This window comes from Pongo abelii, chromosome 14 (genome assembly GCF_028885655.2).
Source record: "Pongo abelii isolate AG06213 chromosome 14, NHGRI_mPonAbe1-v2.0_pri, whole genome shotgun sequence".
Classification (NCBI taxonomy): Eukaryota; Metazoa; Chordata; class Mammalia; order Primates; family Hominidae; genus Pongo; species Pongo abelii.
This window is the reverse complement of record NC_071999.2, coordinates 83395378-83414669: the sequence shown is the minus strand read 5'-3', so window position 1 is coordinate 83414669 and position 19292 is coordinate 83395378. Positions and strand designations below refer to the sequence as shown.

Here is a 19292-nt window from a genome sequence, read left to right as displayed (position 1 = left end):
CCTCAGAATTCTACCCAATACACTTTAATCTCACCTGCAAACCTGCTATTTCTTACCACTTGGAAAACATGAGCAAATCTGCTCTTTTTAAAGAGGATTTTAAGCAAAAGAATTTCATCGAGTTGTGTTCAATGAATACTGACTTAGCATTTTGAGTGTTTAACACAATCAGAGGAAAACCTGAGATTATATTATTAGAAAAATCTACACCACTGGTTCTCATCCTCAGATGATATACTGTCTAGTGAAAGTCCTTGCTAGGGACTTTACATACCAATCTTTGTGACAATGTACCTAATTTCTCTGGAACTGCTAACACATTGTATCTACTGGTTTTAGATATGGTTTTGTGTCTTCCTGCTCAGAAACACTTGTATCTTCTCTGTTGTTAATCTACATCTCTAGCTTCTGTGTGCAGGGTGGATGTTCTGCATTTAACATGCTTGGTGAGATCTTCCATAAATTAGATAAATGCGTGTGATGACTCCCTTAACCTTCCCTGTGTCCCAGCTTGCTAGCCCACCACCTGACCACCTGTATCACCCATCACCTTTCCAAGTTTCTGTCTATCTTTACGATTTTTTTGGTTATTACCAAAACCTGGAGAAGTGGAGTAATACTACTGAAAGTCCTAAGTAAAGAATCTATTGAAGGATTTTTCCCGCATGCTCAGTGGCAGATGCGGGTAGCAGTATCTCCCTGCAACACAAAGAAAGGGAGACGACAGACACAATGAGAACAAAGAACTGCTGGGTCCCACACTAGAGAAAGAAATTGGGAATAGGCACATAATAGTGAAGACAACAAGAATTAAGATGTAAAGAAAAGCAGTCATTTTACTGCACAATTTATATACACTCTAAAGGAGAGAAACAGACAGCCCTCTCCTCCTTCATTTACCCAATATGGTCTATATACATCCAACAAGCAGTAGTCAAGCTTTTGAACCCTGTTTTCTAAGTAATAATTATCATAAAAATCTTTGTTCTTTAAAAAGAAAGCATGCATTGAAATTTAGACATAGAAAAGAGATGAAACATTGTTTTACAATTCTAGTCTGCATTATTCTTCTGAAAAGACAAATTTGCCCTTTTCCTACCTGTTTTAAAAGTGTGAAATTATTAATGTCCAAAGAAAATTTAAGTCATGTTTTTGCTTTCTCTTAATGCCCCTCTTTTTTTCCCTTCTGTGAATTGCACATGTACACACACCAGAGACACTCAAAATGCGCACTGATTTCAAGTTGGTGTCCCCAGGATGCCAGTCTCTTTAACGTATAATTAAAGAGGTTGATGATGTCAAGGTTTTAATTAAGCAGTCTTGATTTTTTTATTTTGATGCAAATTAGTAAGCTTTGTGTTTTGAAAGAAATTGCATGCTGTAGTTGCTCAATTGTAATGTTTTGATTTTAAATAAAATATGTAGGTGATTTCAGAGGTTTACAAAGAGGATATGAAAAATGAAAGTGCATGTCTCATTTAAAAGTTTATGCTTTAAGCATACATTTGATACACCATAAGGTAATGTGAAACATCCACATATCACACATTCAAAACTGGATAAAGAAATGCATATTTCTCTCTATTCATTACACTTCAGAACTATCATCACTCTAGTGAATTTTAAGAGAGCACATGAACTTATTTTAATTAGTATTTTTGACATATATTTCTAATAGTGTCTATGAACATTAAATAGATCCAGCAACAGAATCGCCAAAGCACCCATAGGTTCTTGAGTATATAAAAATAATTCTCAAAGGAAATCTAGAAACAGCTTGTTATTATCCCAGTTTTACAGATGAGCTTACAAGGTTATGTTACTTGCCCAAGTTCACTCATGAAAATGATGGTTCTTAGCAGTTGCTAGTGGGCCAGAGTAAAATTTCTCCTAGAATAAGATTCATATGTTTAAATTTTGCGATCAGTGCAGCTGACATACCCTAATATGAGCACTACATTAATTCAAGTTTATAGATCCAATTACTGCAAGAAAAGAAAATAACCTAATATGTTAAACTAAGATCAAAGATCCCCAACTGTGTTTTCAAGTTGATTTGAACCACAATGTTTGAGTGATTCTTATGCCTCTTCATGGAGATTCCTGTTTATACATACAGAATAGACTCGAACCAGGTCGCATTGCCCGTGTGCAGTGCCTAGCACAGTGTCTAGCACATGGCAAAGAAATACTCAAAAATTTTTAAAGGATAAATGAATCAATAAATAAATCCCCAAGTTCTAGCTGGAATTTAGACAAACACATAATTAGCTATTTCCATAAACCTTATTTATCATATGGTAACAACATGGGAAGACTAGAGGCTTTTTGCAGATCCCATAATAATCAATTATTTTACATCTGACCCAGTTAATAGCCAGGAAAATACTTGCTGCACCTAATGTGTTGTATTTTAATGTAGGGAGATTATGGAAAGAGAAAACAGAAATACAAGAAGTCAGAATTTATTAAAAAAAAAAAAATCCCTGTGTGAGTTGCTCCATTCTAACCCCACCCAACTCTACTACTCATGTTCATGCCCAAAACCCACATAATTATGCCCTATAAGGTCACATGTGGTGGTAGTTATAATAACAATAATAGTAATAATAATCATTCTGTTGATTTGTCAAGCTATACCTGTAAGAGCCCTTTAGAATAAACACTCATTACACGTCTATTATTTTCAAGTGCTAGATGAGTTTTAAGAAGTGAGTAAGAAACCGGTGTCTCCACCATCAAGGCCTTATCTAGTTGGAGAAAGAAGCATATAAACAACTAACTATAACACAAAAATTAGTGTTGTGTATCATGAAGAAAATATAAATAAACAGCATAGGGAGTGATCAAGAAGGAGCAATTTTGGCTAAAAATTTTGGGAAGGCTTCAAGTAGAAAGCAAACATTATTTCAACCAGGCATGGAGGCACGTGTCTGTAGTCCCAGCTACTCAGGAGGCTGAGAAAGGAGGATTGCTAGAGCCCAGGAATTCAAGGCCAGCTTGGGGAACATAGTGATATTTCATCTCTAAAAGAAAGAGAGAGAGGAAGAAAGGCAGGCAGGCAGGCAAGAGAGGAAGAGAAGGCAAGAAGAAAGAGAAGGAAAGAAAAGAAAGAAGGAAGGAAGGAAGGGGAAGGAGGGAGGGAGGAAGGAAGGACGGAAAGAAGGAAGGAAGGAATCCATTATCTCATTTGGATCTCCTCATTTAAGAGAATTCATTATCTCATTTGGTTCTCCTCATCAAGCTGTTAGGTAAGGCATCAGGGCAAGTATTGTGATATTCATTTATCAGTCCTCATGGGATGAAAACTAGGAAATAGTACCCAGCTGTAATTCTTCATCAATATCTTTTCCTCTGTGGTCGATTTGTTTTGTTTTTATGAATAGCTCACATATGTATTACTGCCATTAGAAGGACACTTTCTACAATTTATCTTAGAAGCTATCTAGTGCTTACTAAATGCCAAGAATTGCTCTAAACCCTTTACATTTATTAAGTTATTAAATTGTCAAACAACTCCTTGAGATAATTATCCTTATTTTATAAATGAGAAAACTGAGGCACAGAGAGGTCAATTTGCCCACAGTTACCCAGCCATAAGTGGCAGAACCAGGATTTGAAGCTAAGCAGTCTGATTTCAGAGGCCAAGCTCCTAAACTGTAGTATCTCTTTTTAGGTCTTAAGCAGCACCAAGCAGAGTACTCTGCTCTGGTCTTTGTGGCTTTTAAGTAAAAAACAATTGATTAATGCAAAATCAGTCAATGGAATGCCTTGAACAAAGTCTGATTCATTAACAGGCAAATATTACTGGAACTTTAAAGGTCACCAAGCATAGATTAGAAAACAGTAAGCTTCCAAGATCAACAAAGTTCCCAGTGCTAATACAACATTTTTGACAGTACAATGGCTATTCATTCAGTGTGCATTTCTGAGCAGATGACTAAAACAGCATAAATTATCACTGTCCTATTTTGCATTTCTAGCCATTTGGATTCTTCAAATGTCAATACCACTCTTAAGAATACTCAAAAGAAACAATGTCATGACCTATATCAAACCCAAACAGATCCAATACTGGTTTTGGAAATGTTTTAAAGTTCAAAAATGTAAAATAAAAAAATAAAAATAAACCCATCAGAGACTTTTTTTCAAAATCTGAAACTTTTTTACCCAAAGCAAATAGACATTTTTGAACAAGATTTGCTGTTACTAAAAATAAGTGCCCAAGATTACTTAAACTTTGAAAAATAATATCTTATGTAAAAGCACCTTTATTTTTCAAAATTTAACTTTACAGAGAAGAATGAATTCGGTATAATTTGAATCTAGCTGGAAAAATGTGGTAATTTATCCTACTATCACGTTGGCTATCTACCTTAAAGCTTTTGAAAATATTGGGATTTAGAATTATTTATTTTCTCACTTTCCTCAAATGTTTCTCTCATAAAAGTCAATGTGATCGATTTTTTTCTTTAATTGAAAATGGTTAGTTTTCTTTGATAATTTACAGAGCTTTTATAAAACTCCTCTGAAAAAAAAATTGCCATCACACCTAAGTGTTACAAACAAAAGCCAGAAATCATTTGAAAGTCTGTGTGACATGGCAGGGCAACAAGCCCTCCTGATAGTGGATCTTTTCATTCTCATAACAGAATCTGACACAGGTGCAAGGACATGACTCTTGGAATCTAGGTAAATTGCAATGGAAGGCAGCTCACAGAAAATAGTGCACCCCATTCTCTTTGCCAAATCCTCACATTCTGGAAGTTACAAGTCAGTTTCAGAAAAATTGCTGCAAGTTTATTCAAAACAAACCTTCATAGTCTGTGCAAATAATTAATTTTCAGAAAAGAGTAACAATGATATTATAAAAGGGTGATCTGTGTTTCAACCACAATATCTCATCCTGGATCCTTCACAGAAACAATGATTATAATCCTGTCGGAAAAGGATTGGGTCATTGTGATTACAGACATGTTGTTGTTTTTTTAATCATCAGGAATATTTTTTGTTTATTTTCAGAAAAAAAATATGTGTCAATTGTCATAGAATACTTCATGAAAGCTGTGGTTGTCTTCAAATCAAAATGCAAAACGATCAAAGATGAAAGGTTCTGGTAACTAAGGGATGGTCAAATTGGTAGGATAAGGGAGAATTAAGACACAGGACAGTTTTCCAGTTTTATAACCAGCTGAAAGCCTCTGTTTTCAGACTCTGGGCTTTTCTTGATGGTATTTATAAGCAATTTGTATTAGCACATGGAAAACTGTGTCTGAAAGCTCTCAGATATTACTAGAAGACTGGAGACAGAAAAAATAACAAGCAATAAAATAATCAGTAAATAGTTAAATTACTAGCTTAAAAATCAATTAATACTTGCATTTTTTCTTATACCTCTCTTAGTTCTGGGTCTGTTTCCTTATAAAAATTATTTTTACATGTTTGTTTGGTGATTAGGCCAACAAATGGCAAATGCATATTGAAAGAAGAAAATCTAAAGTAATTCAGCTTTAGAAGACAGAAATCCAGAGAATTACTGTGGAAGCCTAACTTGAAAATGAGGTGGTGACATCAGTTCCTTTGATGCTGCTACACTGCACATGTGGACAGGCAGAAGGATGATACAGACTCAGGGTTCATCTTCGCTCCGGTGCATAGGCTAAGAGAGGCTCCATCTCCATGCTTCTGACATTGCCAAGGGAAAAAAAATGATCTGGCCAACTGAATTGTAGCTCATAAAGCTCCTGCCTAAAGGTGGCAAAAGTTCCCTCCACTCACATTTCATTTACCAAAACAAGTGACATGGTTACAACTAACCTTAGGGGAACAGGGATATGCTATGGTACCATATGGCCAGCAGAACTGGAAATATTTCATGTATAGCACTGCCTACTACAATAGGTCTTTTACGTAAGTATTTCTTGTTACAGAATAAACTGAAGGCTAAGATTTACCAAAAATATTTTGGGTGATTCTCATCAATTTTGTAATTTTTTTATGTGGTTGTTTGGCTGTAAGTTCTTTGTAATTGTGTCTTTGGCTCAGTGTAATATGTGTGTACATATTTAAAAAATCAATCTTGGCCAGGCATGGTGGCTCACGCCTGTAATCCCAGCACTTTGGGAGGCCGAGGCGGGTGCATCACGAGGTCAGGAGATCGAGACTATCCTGGCTAACACGTGAAACCCCGTCTCTACTAAAAATACAAAAAAAAATTAGCCGGGCGTGGTGGCGGGCGCCTGTAGTCCCAGCTACTCGGGAGGCTGAGGCAGAAGAATGGCGTGAACCCGGGAAGTGGAGCTTGCAGTGAGCTGAGATCGCGCCACTGCACTCCAGCCTGGGCGACAGAGTGAGACTCTGTCTCCAAAAAAAAAAAAAAAAAAAAAAAAATTAAATAAATCAGTCTTTTACTATTGTTTCCTAATTAGTTGCATTGTAATTAGAAATTATGGTCTGTATAAATTTGATTCCTTGAAATTGATGGGACTTCCTTTGTGGCTTAGTACGTTATGAATATATGGAAATGTTCAATTTGTACTGGAGTAGCAGTATGTCTACATTCTATTTGTTAGGTGCAGGGTACCTACACACATATAATAATTCATATAAATATAAATATATTTATCTAAATGTATAATATTTATATAGACACATAACTTATGTATATTTGTTTGAAATCGAATTGCCTACTTACGTTATTCAAATTTTCAGTAGTCCTAGTCATTATCTATCAATTACTGAAAGAAAAGTATTTAAACGTGCTATTATGGTAATGTATACGTAAAAATATGTGTTTATTGTTTTACATATTTTATGCATACATGTTCATGATTTAGATATTCTTTGAAGCATCCCAATTGTTATTATGTAATGTTTCTTGTTTAATTACTTTTACCTTAAAATATATTCCATCTAACATTAATAATATTAATGTTGCTACTTCAGCTTTCTTTTAGGTAGTAATTTTAATCTTCGGATCTTTCTAAGTTGCTTTGTTTTAGAAGTGATTTGCATAAGGTGCATATAATTGGATTTTATCATTCAATCTTATGTCTCTGTTACTTATTAGGTATTTACATTTATTGTAATAATTGCTATTTCTGAACTTATTTTTATCAGAATATTTTGTTTTCACTACACTTTGTCCCCCTTTCTACCTTTCCTTGGATTTTTAAATTTATATATTTCATTTTTTCCCTCTGCTCATCCAAATGCTATGAATTTTATTTCTGTTACTTGCAGTTACCCTTCATTTTTTAAGAATCATGTTCAAGAATAAATTTTTCTAACAAATTTTCAATTTATTTCCTTGTATGAATAGAACAGGGATTTTAGAATTCATTGACACTTTTTCTGTATACTAATTATTGCCTAGATTTTTACTTTCACCTCTTTTGAGGTGACACTCATACACACACAAATAGTTATTTTAACAGTAAATAAACGACTAGTTTAAAAAATCAATTTATACATGCATTTTTTCTTTTATCTCTCTTACTTCTGGGTGTGTTTCTGTCTCCTTTTTATAAAAATTATTTGTATGTTTGTTTGTTTGTTTTTAGTAAGGGTCTGTGGGAAAATGTATGTATTCTATCTTCATTCTTGAATGTGCTTTAGCTAGAAATAAAATTCTGGGTAGATAGATATTTCCCTAAGAATTTTAAAGACATAATTTTATTTCTTCTGGCATCTACTGGTAATAATAAGTTTAATTGTAAGTCTCTATTCTCCCTGGTAGATTTTAAGAACATGTCTGTGTTTTGCTATTTCCTCATAATGTGTCTAATTATGCATTTACTTTTATTTATCTGGTATACATTTTCTTTTTTATGGGTGTAAATTTAATGAGCACAAGTGCAGTTTTGTTACATGCGTATATTTGTTTAGTGGTGATGTCTTGGCTTTTAGTGTATCCATCACACCAATAATGTACATTGTACCCATTAAGCAAGTTTTCATCATCCCACCCCTTTTGGCCTCCTACTCTTCTGAGTCTCTACTTTCTATCATTCCACACTCTATGTCTATGTGTACACATTATTTAGCTCCTACTTATAAGTAAGAACATGCAGTATCTGACTTTCTGTTTCTGAGTTGCTTCACTTAAGATAATGGCCTCCAGTTCCATCCATGTTGCAACAGAAGATATGATTTCATTCTTTTTATGACTAAATGCTATTTCATCGTATATACGTATACCACATTTTAATCCAATCTTCTGTTGATGATGGACACTCAGGTTGATTCTATATATTTACTAGTGTGAATAGTACTGCAATAAACATGTGAGTGTTGGTATCTTTTTCATATAATGATTTCTTTCCTTTTGGTAGATACCTAGTAGGATTGCTAGACTGAATGGTAGTTCTATTTTTAATTCTCTGAGAAATCTCCATAATGTTTTCTGTACAGATTTTACTGATTTACATTTCCACCAACTTTGTACAAGCATTCTGTTTTCTCTGCATCCTTGCTGACATCTTTTATTTTTGACTTTTTAATGATAACCATTCTGACTGATGTAAGATAGTATCTCATTGTGATTTTAATTAGTATTTTTTTGATGATTAGTGATGTTAAGCATTTTTTTCATATGCTTATTGGTCATTTCTATGTCTTCTTTTGAAAATTGTCTATTCTCATCCTCTGTCCACTTTTTAATGGGGTTATTTTTATTGTTGTTGTTGAGTTTTTTGGGTTCCTTGTAAATTCTGGATAACAGTCCCCTGTTGGATGCATAATTTGCAAATATTTCCTCCCATTCTACAGGTTGTCTGTTCACTTGTTGAATATTTATTTTGCTGTGCAGAAGCTTTTACTTTAATTAACTCTAGTTTGCCTATTTTTGCTTTAGTTACTTGTACTTCTTAGGTCTTAGTCATAAATTATTTGCCGAGACCGATGTCCAGAAGACCCTTTCCTTGGTTTTCTTCTAGTATTTTTATAGTTTCAGGTCTTACATTGGAACCTTTGATCCATCTTGAGTTGATTTTTGTATACGGTGAGAGATAGGGGTCCAGTTTCATTCTTCTGCCTATAGCAATCCAATTTTCCCAGGACTATTTATCAAAAAGGGTATCTTTTCCCAGTGTGTATTCTTGTCAACTTTGTCAAAGATTAGTTGGCTCTAGATATGTGCATTTATTTCTAAGTTCTTGATTCTGTTCCATTGATCTATATGTTTGTTTTTATACCCATACCATGCCATTTTGATTACTGTAACAATGTAGTATAATTTGAGTCAGGTATGTGATGCCTCCAGCTTTGTTCTTTTTGCTCAGGATTGCTTTGATTTTATTCAAGCTCTTTTTTGGTTCTATATGAATGTTAGGATATCTTTTCCTAATTCTGTGAAAAATGATGCTATTTTAACAGGGATTGCATTGAATCTGTAGATTGCTCTCTGCAGTATGCATATTTTAGCAATATTAATTCTTCCAGTCTATGAGCATGGGATGTTTCTCCATTTGCTTGTGTCATCCACAATTTCTTTCATCAGTAGATTCCCTTGTAGAGATCAATTGCCTCCTTGGTTAAATATATTCCTTGTTGTTTTTTTTTTTGTAGTTATTTAAAATGGAATTGCCCATTTGGTTTCTCAGCTTGATAATTATTGGTGTATAGAAATGCTACTCATTATTGGTGTGTAGAAATGTGTATAGAGTTTTGTACATTGACTTTTTATCCTGAAATTTTACTGAATTCATTTATCAAATCTAAGAGTTTTTTGGTAAAGTCTTAAGGTTTCTTAGATATAAGATTATATCATCAGCAAAAAGAGATAACTTCACTTCCTCTTTTCTTATTTGAATGCCTTTTATTTATTTCTCTTGCCTGATTGCTCTGGCTCAGACTTCTAGTACTATGTTAAGTAGGAGTGGTAAAAGTGGGCATGCTTGTCTTGTTATAGTTCTTAGGGGGAATGCTTTCAACTTTTCCCTGTTGATTATGATGTTAGCTGTGGGTTTGTCATATATGGCCTTTATTCTTTTGAGGAGTGTTCCTTCTATGCCTAGTTTGTTGAGGGTTTTTAGTCATGAAATTTGGTGTCAAAATGATACCAAATTTTATCAAATGCTTTTTTTGCACCTATTGAGGTGATCATAAGCTTTTTGTCCTTAATTCTGTTTATAGGATGAATCACATTTATTGATTTGTGTATGCCGAACCATTCTTGCGTCCTTGGAATAAGCCCTGCCTGACCATGGTGTATTGTCTTTGGATGTACTGTTGGATTCAGTTTGCTAGTATTTTGCTGAGGATTTTTGCATCTGTGTTCATTGAGGATATTGGTCTATAATTTTCTTTTTCTGTTGTATCCTTGCCTGGCTTTGGTGTCAGGATGATACTGGCTTCATAGAATGAGTTAGGGAAAATTCTCTTCTTATATATTTTTTGGGGAAAATTTCAGCAGGATTGGTACCATTTCTTCTTTATATGCTTAATAGAATTTGGTTGTGAATCTGTCTGGTTCTGGGCTTCTTTTTTGTTGGAAGATTTTTTTATTACTAATTCAATCTCACTACTCATTATCGATCTGTATAGAATTTGTATTTCTTCCTGGTTCAGTCTTGGGAGGTTGTATGTTTCCAGGAATTTATCCATTTTCTCTAGATTTTCTGGGTTATGAGCATATAGTTGTGCATAGAAGTCACTGATAATATTTTGTATTTCTGGGGTATTCGTTGTAATGTCTCTTTTTTCATTTCTGATTATGTTAATCTGGATCTTCTCTCTTCTTGGTTGGTCTAGCTAGTGGTATACCAATTTTGTTTATCTTTTCAAAGAACCAACTTCTGTTTTGTTTTGTTTTGTTTTGTTTATCCTTCGTATTTTTTGTCTCAATTTCATTTAGTTTTGCTCTGTTCTTTGTTATTTCTCTTCTTCGGCTAGCTTTAGGTTTGGTTTGTTTTTAGTTTTATAATTCCTTGAAGTTCAACATTAGGTTGTTAATTTGTAATCTTTCTATTTTTTATGTAGACATTTGACACTATAAACTTGTATCTTAGTACTGCTTTTGCTGTATCCTAGAGGGATTGATATGTTGTGTGTCTCCATTTTCATTCATTTCAAAAAAATTTTTAAATTTCTGTCTTAATTGCATCATTGACCCAAAGTTCCTTCAAGAGTATGTTGTTTAATTTTCATGTATTCGTATAGTTTCCAGAGTTCCTCTTGGTATTGATTTCTAGTTTTATTCTGCTGTCGTTTGGGAAGATACTTGATATGATTTTAATTTTTTTCAATTTATGGAGACTTTTGTGGCTTAATATACAGTCTGTTTTTGAGAATGTTCCATGTGCCAATGAGAAGAATGTATATTCTACAATTGTTGGAGAAAACGTTGTGTATATATCTATTAGGTCAATTTGGTCAAAAGTCTAATTTAAGTAGAGTGGTTTTTTTGTGATTTTTCTGTCCCAATGATCTGTCTAGTGCTGTCAGTGAGGTATTGAAGTCCCCCACTATTATTGCACCTTATTCTTTAGGTCTAGTAATATTTGTTTCATGAATCTGGATGCAATGGTGTTTGAAGCATACATATTTAGGATTATTTTATTCTCTTATTGAATATATATCCTTCATAATTTTATAATGACTTTCTTTTTTGTTTGTTTTTTACTGTTTTGAATTGAAAGTCTGTTTTATCTGTATAAGTATAGCTACTCCTGCTCAGTTTTGGTTTCCATATGTGTTGAATATATTTTTCCACCCCTCTATTTTCAATGTATCTATATTTTTACCAATAAGATGAGTTTCTTGTAAGTAGTATATAGTTAGATCATGTTTTTAAATTCATTCTGCCAATATATATCTTTTAAGTGGAGCACTTAATCCATTTGCATTCAATGTTAATATTGATAGATAAGGTTTTATTCCTGTCATATTTTTCATTGTTATCTAGTTGTCTGGTAAATTCTATTTTTTTTCTCTGTTTGCTTAGTGGTTTGGTGGAGTTCTGTCATAGTGCCATTTGATTCCTCTATCTTCCTCCTGTGCTTTGTAATCGTTGTATAAGACCTGAGAGTTTTTACTTTCATGTATTTTTATAATGGCAAATATCACCTTTTTGTTTCAATATATTGGACTCCTTTAGCATTTCCTGTAGGTCCATTCTGGTGGTTATGAATTCTTTCAGTGTTTGCTTATCTGGGAATGACCTTATTTCTCCTTCATTTATGAAGCTTGTTTTAGCTGGATATAAAATTCATGACTGATAGTTTTATTTTTTTCTCTTTTTTCTTTTAGCATTTTGAAAATAGCATACCGTTCTCTTCTGGTTTGGAAGGTTTCTAATGAGAAATCTGCTGTTAGTTTGATGGGTTTCCTTTGTAGGTAACTAGACACTTTTGCAATTTTAGGATTTTTTTCTTCACATTGACTTAGACAGTCTGGTGCCTGTATGTCCTGGCAAAGTCTATTCTGCGATGTGTTTTGCTTGTGATCTTTGGGCATCCTATGCCTGGATGTTTAAATCTCATGCTAGACTAGGGAAGTTTTCATCAATTGTTTCCTTAAGTAGTTTTTCTAAACTTTTTGCTTTTTTTTAATCCCTCAGGAATACCAAAGGATTGTAAGTTTTGTTACTTTATGTAGTCCCATACTTTTTGAAGGTTTTTTTTTTATTCTTTTAAATACTGTTTTATTTATTTTTCTTTGACTGAATTAATTCAAAAGACCTGTCTTCAAGTTCTGTGTCTCTTTCATCTGCCTGGTCTAGTCTATTGTCGAAGCTTTTAGAAGTATTTTATAATTACTTCAATGAATTTTTCATTTCCAGGAGTTTTGTTTGTTTTTTAAGATGTCTATCCCTTTGGTAAATTTCTTGTTCATATTTTGAATTGATTTTCTGATTTCTTTGTAATGGTTTTCAGATTTCTCTTGCATCTCACTGAGCTTCTTTAAAATCACTATTTTGAATTCTTTATCTGGCATTTTTTAGCATTTCTTTTTGGTTAGGATTTATTGCTGGAGAATTACTGTGTTCTTCTGTCATAATACCTTACTTCTTAATATGATTATTTATTTTCATCTAAACAGTTGCTTCTTATTTTTGAAATTACTTTCATTGGGGTGGGACCTTTTTTTCCTTGAGGATGTGATTATGATATATGTTGAGTGGAGCCATTTGGCATTGCTTCTGGGTGTATTCAATGGTGAAGATTCTGTATTATTTCCTTGATTATAAATAGCCATATCAGTGGGGTGGTTTATCAAATGTTGGTTGTAGTAGTGGAGTACTGGACAAGACAGCAGCCTCATCAACTCTTGAGTAGCCAGGGTGGCATGGGCAATGGTGATAGCAGAGGTCACAAGAAGCTTATCTCCTTCTCAAGTGCTGTGCATTTGTGTCAGCACATGCTGTGATGGGCTGTGCAGGTCAACCTCCAAGCCAGTAGGTAGTGGGTATTTGCAGGTAAGAGCAGCTGAAGTGGTAGCAATATGGTTTATGCTTGATTTTTGTTAACCAGGAGAAGTACTTGGGTGTCCCAGGCAACGGGCTGGGCATGGAACACTCAGTGGTCTGGGTCCTGTGCTCAGGTGGGGAGTTTGATACTGGATGGAGCTGATTTTGGCAAGCCTGCACTCAGGTCCCCCAGTAGTGGTTGCAAGCACTAGCCCCGCTGGGGGGATCCGGAGGCAGTCACTATGCTGCTGGAGAAATGCCTGGGCAAGGAGCAGAGCAACCACTGCTGCACCAAAGTCCCAGGAACAGGAACAGAGAGTGACGCTGCCACCAAGGTCAGATGAACAGGAATGAGACAGGTCTCTCCCTCACTCTGTAGACCCAATCGGGCTCACTCTCCTTTCCCTACCAATGGAGCCAGTTGGAACATTTAGTCACATGCAGTCTGCTTTCAGTCCTCAAGGCCATCCAAAGCTATAATACTCATCATCTGAACCAAAACCATGCCTCTCAGGCAAATCTCCCTCTGCTCTCGTCCCATGAAGAGGGGGTGCCCAATTCCAGTGCCCGTGGCTGGAGCCCACACTTCACTCGTCTCTCAGTTCTGGCTGTGGGGCCCCTCCTCTGCTTGAAACCCAGTACTCCAATATCCATACTGAGACTCTTATGCCAACAGCTGCCACTGCTGCTAAATTCCAGGACTCTGCATGGCTTGCTGTGAGCTAGCATCAAGAATGGCACTGTCCTGTCAGCACCCAGGCCTGGGAAGATGCTTTGGAGGCATCCCAGGGCCGTTTCTTCTCACAGTTTCCTGGCTGCTTCCCATGTTAGCCCTAAGCTTAGGAGAGTCAAGGTCCTCTCCCATGGCCAGGGTTCCACAGTTCTCCAGTGGAGAGATGGATCACAGAAAAACACTCACTCACCCTTTCCTGTACTGGGGATTCACACAGTTTTTAGCCAGACCCCACCATGCAGGCTGCCTGCCCACTTTCTCTTTCCCAGTATCTGAAATTGTCTTTCGCTTTTCTGTTGAATTCTCATGTTTCTTCTTGAATGAAATTTCACAGTATGAATCTCTACACACAATTTTGCTTCTTCCAAGTGAGTGAGACATGCTAGAAAAGCCTCTAATCTACCATCTTGGAAAAACAAAAACAAAAACAAAACTCTGGAGTGTATTTTCTGACTGCTGATGTCTTTCATCAACTCTGAAAATTCTCAGTTTTTATCTCATTTCTTGTTGCTTCTGCCTTTTTCTCCATTCTTTTCTGCGGTAGTGGGGAGGCGGGTGGAATTTCATGGTTGTGTCTGTGTTTATTCACTCATTCATTTATTTATATCTAGCTCTATATCGATATATCTTTATATCTCTTAATTAATCTTTCAAATTTTTTTCCTCTTATTCTCTCTGCTAAATTTTTGGTGAATTCATTGGTATTGCCACTCAATCTATTTGTATTACTTTGATAATTCCAGTTTAGAGTTTGTCCAGTCTACTGAGTTGTAAAAATTACTTTTGTGTGATTTCCCGTTTCCTTGAATTATGCTATCACTTTATGTATCTCTTTGTTGACTTTAAATATATATGTTCTAAAGTATTTTTAAAATGGCACTTCTATTTCTATTTTGTCTAAAATTATTATATTTCCCAAGGTTTGATTTTACTTTATATCTTTCTTGGTGTTAATTTTATTTGTATATTTTAGAATGTTGCTTTTTAGATCCACCTTGACTTGGTGCTATTTTTCTCTTATCTCTCTTCCTCCTCTCTGTTTAGTTTTTGTGGTTGCCTCAGCCCAGCCCCTAGGACTCATAGTCCAAAACCAGATCTTTTTCTAATGGCTCAGTGGTCTTATCCACCATGATATTGGGATAGTTTGGAGCTAGACGACATGTTGGCTAGGCTTGGTCTTGAAAGTTGAGTCTGTCCTGCTGTTTTTCCTAGTACTCCGATTCTTATAAGCTATACCTCTGGCCAGCAACTGGCAACACTTTTTTTTTCTGCCTGTTTTCCTGGGATAGGAGAAAAAGAAAGGAGGGAGGAGAGAGACTTGCCTCTCCACCCTACTTCTCCCTGGACCTGGAGACTGATATCCTTACTGCTTCTGCTGCTTCTGATACTGAGAATGGCAGTTCTGGGGCTTCAATCCAACATTTCTCTTAAGTTCCTCATTCATAAAGAGTATTACCCTTTTTTAAAATTTTATTTTATGCTTTGCTCCCATGGGTATACGTTTGAACATGGAGGTCTGTGAGTGATTCAAAATGTAAACTTTGAATGTCCTTTTGACAGGAAGTCTACACTATTTTATTATCTATTTTTAAACAAGCTGAATATTGCATCCTAACACCATGCCACAGTAGAAGTCATACTATGTGTTTTCTCCCATGTTACAGCTTCCGTTCAACATTAGCCTCTAGTGCACACCATACACTACTTAATCAGCATGCCTCATCCTCACTCAAAGAATAAGAGGAAGCTACAATGACTTTAAACTTCTCCCTCTTATACAAAAACAAAAAGATAAATTACATAAGACATTTTTCACATAAAAGAAAGATTACATTTTTTCACATTCATTCAGATATAGTGGTTTGATGTCCTGAATCAATTTGGAAGAGTGAAGTGGGCAGTGATTGCAGCTTGCCTCTCTGCTACTGCCTTCTAGAAGTTGTAGCCTCATGACTATTGTTTCCACATACTGGTCATCAGCTAGGAAAAGCCTATAAAAATAAAGCATTGGCTTACCCTCCTCCTCCCCACAAAAAAAAAAAAAAAAAAAAAAGCCCACTGTTTAATAGGAATTATAATGGATTTTGAAATCTAGGATAAATGATACTTCAAAAATAAACAGCTTAGAATCATACTTGTGATGTTGTTCTCCCTTTTTTTTTTGGCAAAGAATGGAATTGAGAAGATGAGGGAGGTTTACATTTGGACTTGTTTTAAATTTTAAGAAGCTGTTCTTTTAAATTTACCATCTGTTACTTCCATACTTCAAAGTGTCTATGGTAACTGTTCAGGGATACCAGACAAAACCATGGTGTAATTGGGTATGGCTTGACCCCTACTGTGCCTTTCTCATGGAGGAAGACCAACTCATTGTGAGTCTCATCACACTACAAGAGAGTTTCCCTGCAAATATGTTAGCCTTCTGGTTAATGCACAGCAGAGATAAGAATTAGCTATAGACATTTTTATAATCCATTTGAATTACAAGGTACTAATTCTGAGAAGAAAATGCTACCATCCTTCTGAGGTGAACCTCCATGCAAACTACAGTATTTCAACATTTTATGGCAGATCTTCAATAACACCAAGTAAATATGTTTAAGCCAAACAATTAGTCTTTGATTAAGAAAGAATGATCCAGTTTGCAGATTCCATTGTTTTCTTGAGATACTTTTGAGTTGAAGAAATTACCAGAAATATATTGGGTTTTTTAAAACGTTTATTTTAAGTTCAGAGGTACATGTGCAGGATGTACAGGTTTGTTGCATAGGTAAATGTGTGTCCTGGGAATTTGTTGTACAGATTATTTCATCACCCAAGTATTAGGTATCCATTAGTTATTCTTCCTTATCCCTTCTCCCACCTCCCTCCTCCCACCTCCCTCCTCCCACGCTCCAGCCTTAGATAGACCCCAGTGTGTGTTGTTCCTCTCTATGTGTCCATGTGTTCTCATCATTTAGCTTCCACTTATAAGGGAGAACATGCTGTATTTGGTTTTCTGTTCCTGCATTAGTTACTAAGGTTAATGACCCCCAGCTCCATCCATGTCCCTGCAAAGGACATGATCTCATTCTTTTTTATGGCTGCATAGTATTCCATAATGTATATGTACCACATTTTTTTTATCCAGTCTATCATTGATGGATATTTAGGTTGATTCCATGTCTTCACTATTGTGAATGGGACCGCAGTGAACATAGATGTACATATGTCTTCTTAAAAATTTTCAATTTTTTTTTCTATAGGTTGTTGCGGTACAAGTGGCATTTGGTTACATGAGTAAGTTTTTTAGTGGTGATTTGTGAGATTTTGGTGCATCCAACACCTGAGCAGTATACACTGTACCCTATTTGTAGTCTTTTACTCCTCACTGACCCCCCGTCCTTCCCCCAAGTCCCCAAAGTCCATTGTACATTCTTATGCCTTTGCATTCTCCTAGCTTAGTTCCCACGTCAGTGAGAACATATGATGTTTGGTTTTCCATTCCTGAGTTAATTCACTTAAAATAATAGTCTCCAATCTCATCCAGGTCACTGCAAACGCCATTAATTCATTTCTTTTTATGGCTGAGTAGTATTCCATCATATATATATATCATCAGCCGTTTCTTTATCCACTCATCGATTGATGGGCATTTGGGTTGGTTCCATGATTTTGCAATTGTGCATTGAGCTGCTGTAAACGTGTGTGCAAGTATCTTTTTCTTATAATGACTTCTTTTCCTCTGGGTAGATACCCAGTAGTGGGATTGCTGGATCAAATGGTAGTTCTACTTTTAGTTCCTTAAAGAATCTCCACACTGTTTTCTATAATGGCTGTACTAGTTTACATTCCCACCAGCAGTGTAGAAGTGTTCCCTGATAACTGCATCCATGCAGACATCTACTGTTTTTTATTTCTTGATTATGGCCGTTCTTGGAGGAGTAAGATGGTATCACACTGTGGTTTTGATTTGCATTTCCCTGATCATTAGTGACGTTCAGCATTTTTTCATATGTTTGTTGACCATTTTTATATCTTCTTTTGAGAATTGTCTATTCATGTTCTTAGCCCACTTTTTGATGGGATTGTTTGTTTTTTTCTTATTTATTTATTTGAGTTCATTGTAGATTTTGGATATTAGTCCTTTGTCAGCTGTATAGATTGTGAAGATTTTCTCCCACTCCGTTGGTTGAATATTTACTCTACTGACTGCTCTTTTTGCCATGCAAAAGTTATTTAGTTTAACTAAGTCCCACCTATTTATATTTGTTTTTATTGCATTTATTTATTGCATTTGTTTTTATTGCATTTGTTTTTATTGCATTTTATTGCATTTGCTTTTGGGTTCTTGGTCATGAAATCCTTGACTAAGCCAATGTCTAGAAGGGTTCTTCCTATGTTATCTTCTGGAATTTTTATAGTTTCAGGTTTTAGGTTTAAGTCCTTAATCCATCTTGAGTTGATTTTTGAATAAGGTGAGAGATGAGGATCCAGTTTCATTCTCCTAGATGTGGTTAGCCAATTATCCCAGCAACATTTGTTGAAAAGGGTGTTCTTTCCCCACTTGTTTTTGTTTGCTTTGTCAAAGACCAGTTCGCTGTAAGTATTTGGGTTTCTTTCTGGGTTCTCTATTCTGTTCCATTGGTCTATGTGTCTATTTTTATACCAGTACCAGTAGTGTGAGGTAGTGTGATGCCTCTAGATTTGTTCTTTTTGCTTAATCTTGCTTCGGCTATGCAGGCTCTTTTTTGGTTCCGTATGAATTTTAGAATTTTTTTTTCTAATTATTTGAAGAATAATAGTGGTATTTTGATGGGGATTGTGTTGAACTTGTAGATTGCTTTTGGAAGTATGGTCATTTTCACAATATTAATTCTACCCATCCAGGAGCATGGGATGTGTATCCATTCATTTGTGTGATCTATGATTTCTTTCGGCAGTGTTTCGTAGTTTTCTTGTGGAGGTCTTTTACCTCCTTGGTTAGGTATATTCCTAAGTATTTTATTTTATTTTACTTGCAGCTGTTGTAAAGGGGATTGAGTTCTTGATTTGATTCTCCTCTTGGCCTCTGTTGGTGTATAGAAGAGCTACTAATTTTTGTACGTTAATCTTGTGTCTGGAAACTTTGCTGAATTCTTTTATCAGTTCTAGGAGCTTTCTGGAGGAGTC

The 19292-nt window shown here is 35.4% G+C and overlaps 1 protein-coding gene across 1 annotated transcript in view; it reads right to left on the bottom strand.

Annotated features, from left to right (window-relative positions):
* Positions 1-19292, bottom strand: part of SCEL (sciellin) — a 132662-nt gene that overhangs the window by 890 nt on the left and 112480 nt on the right. Inside the window, exon 33 of the mRNA XM_063714831.1 lies at positions 2641-2750. Coding sequence (XP_063570901.1) covers positions 2641-2750 — 110 coding nt within the window. The remainder of the gene's footprint in view (positions 1-2640; positions 2751-19292) is intronic.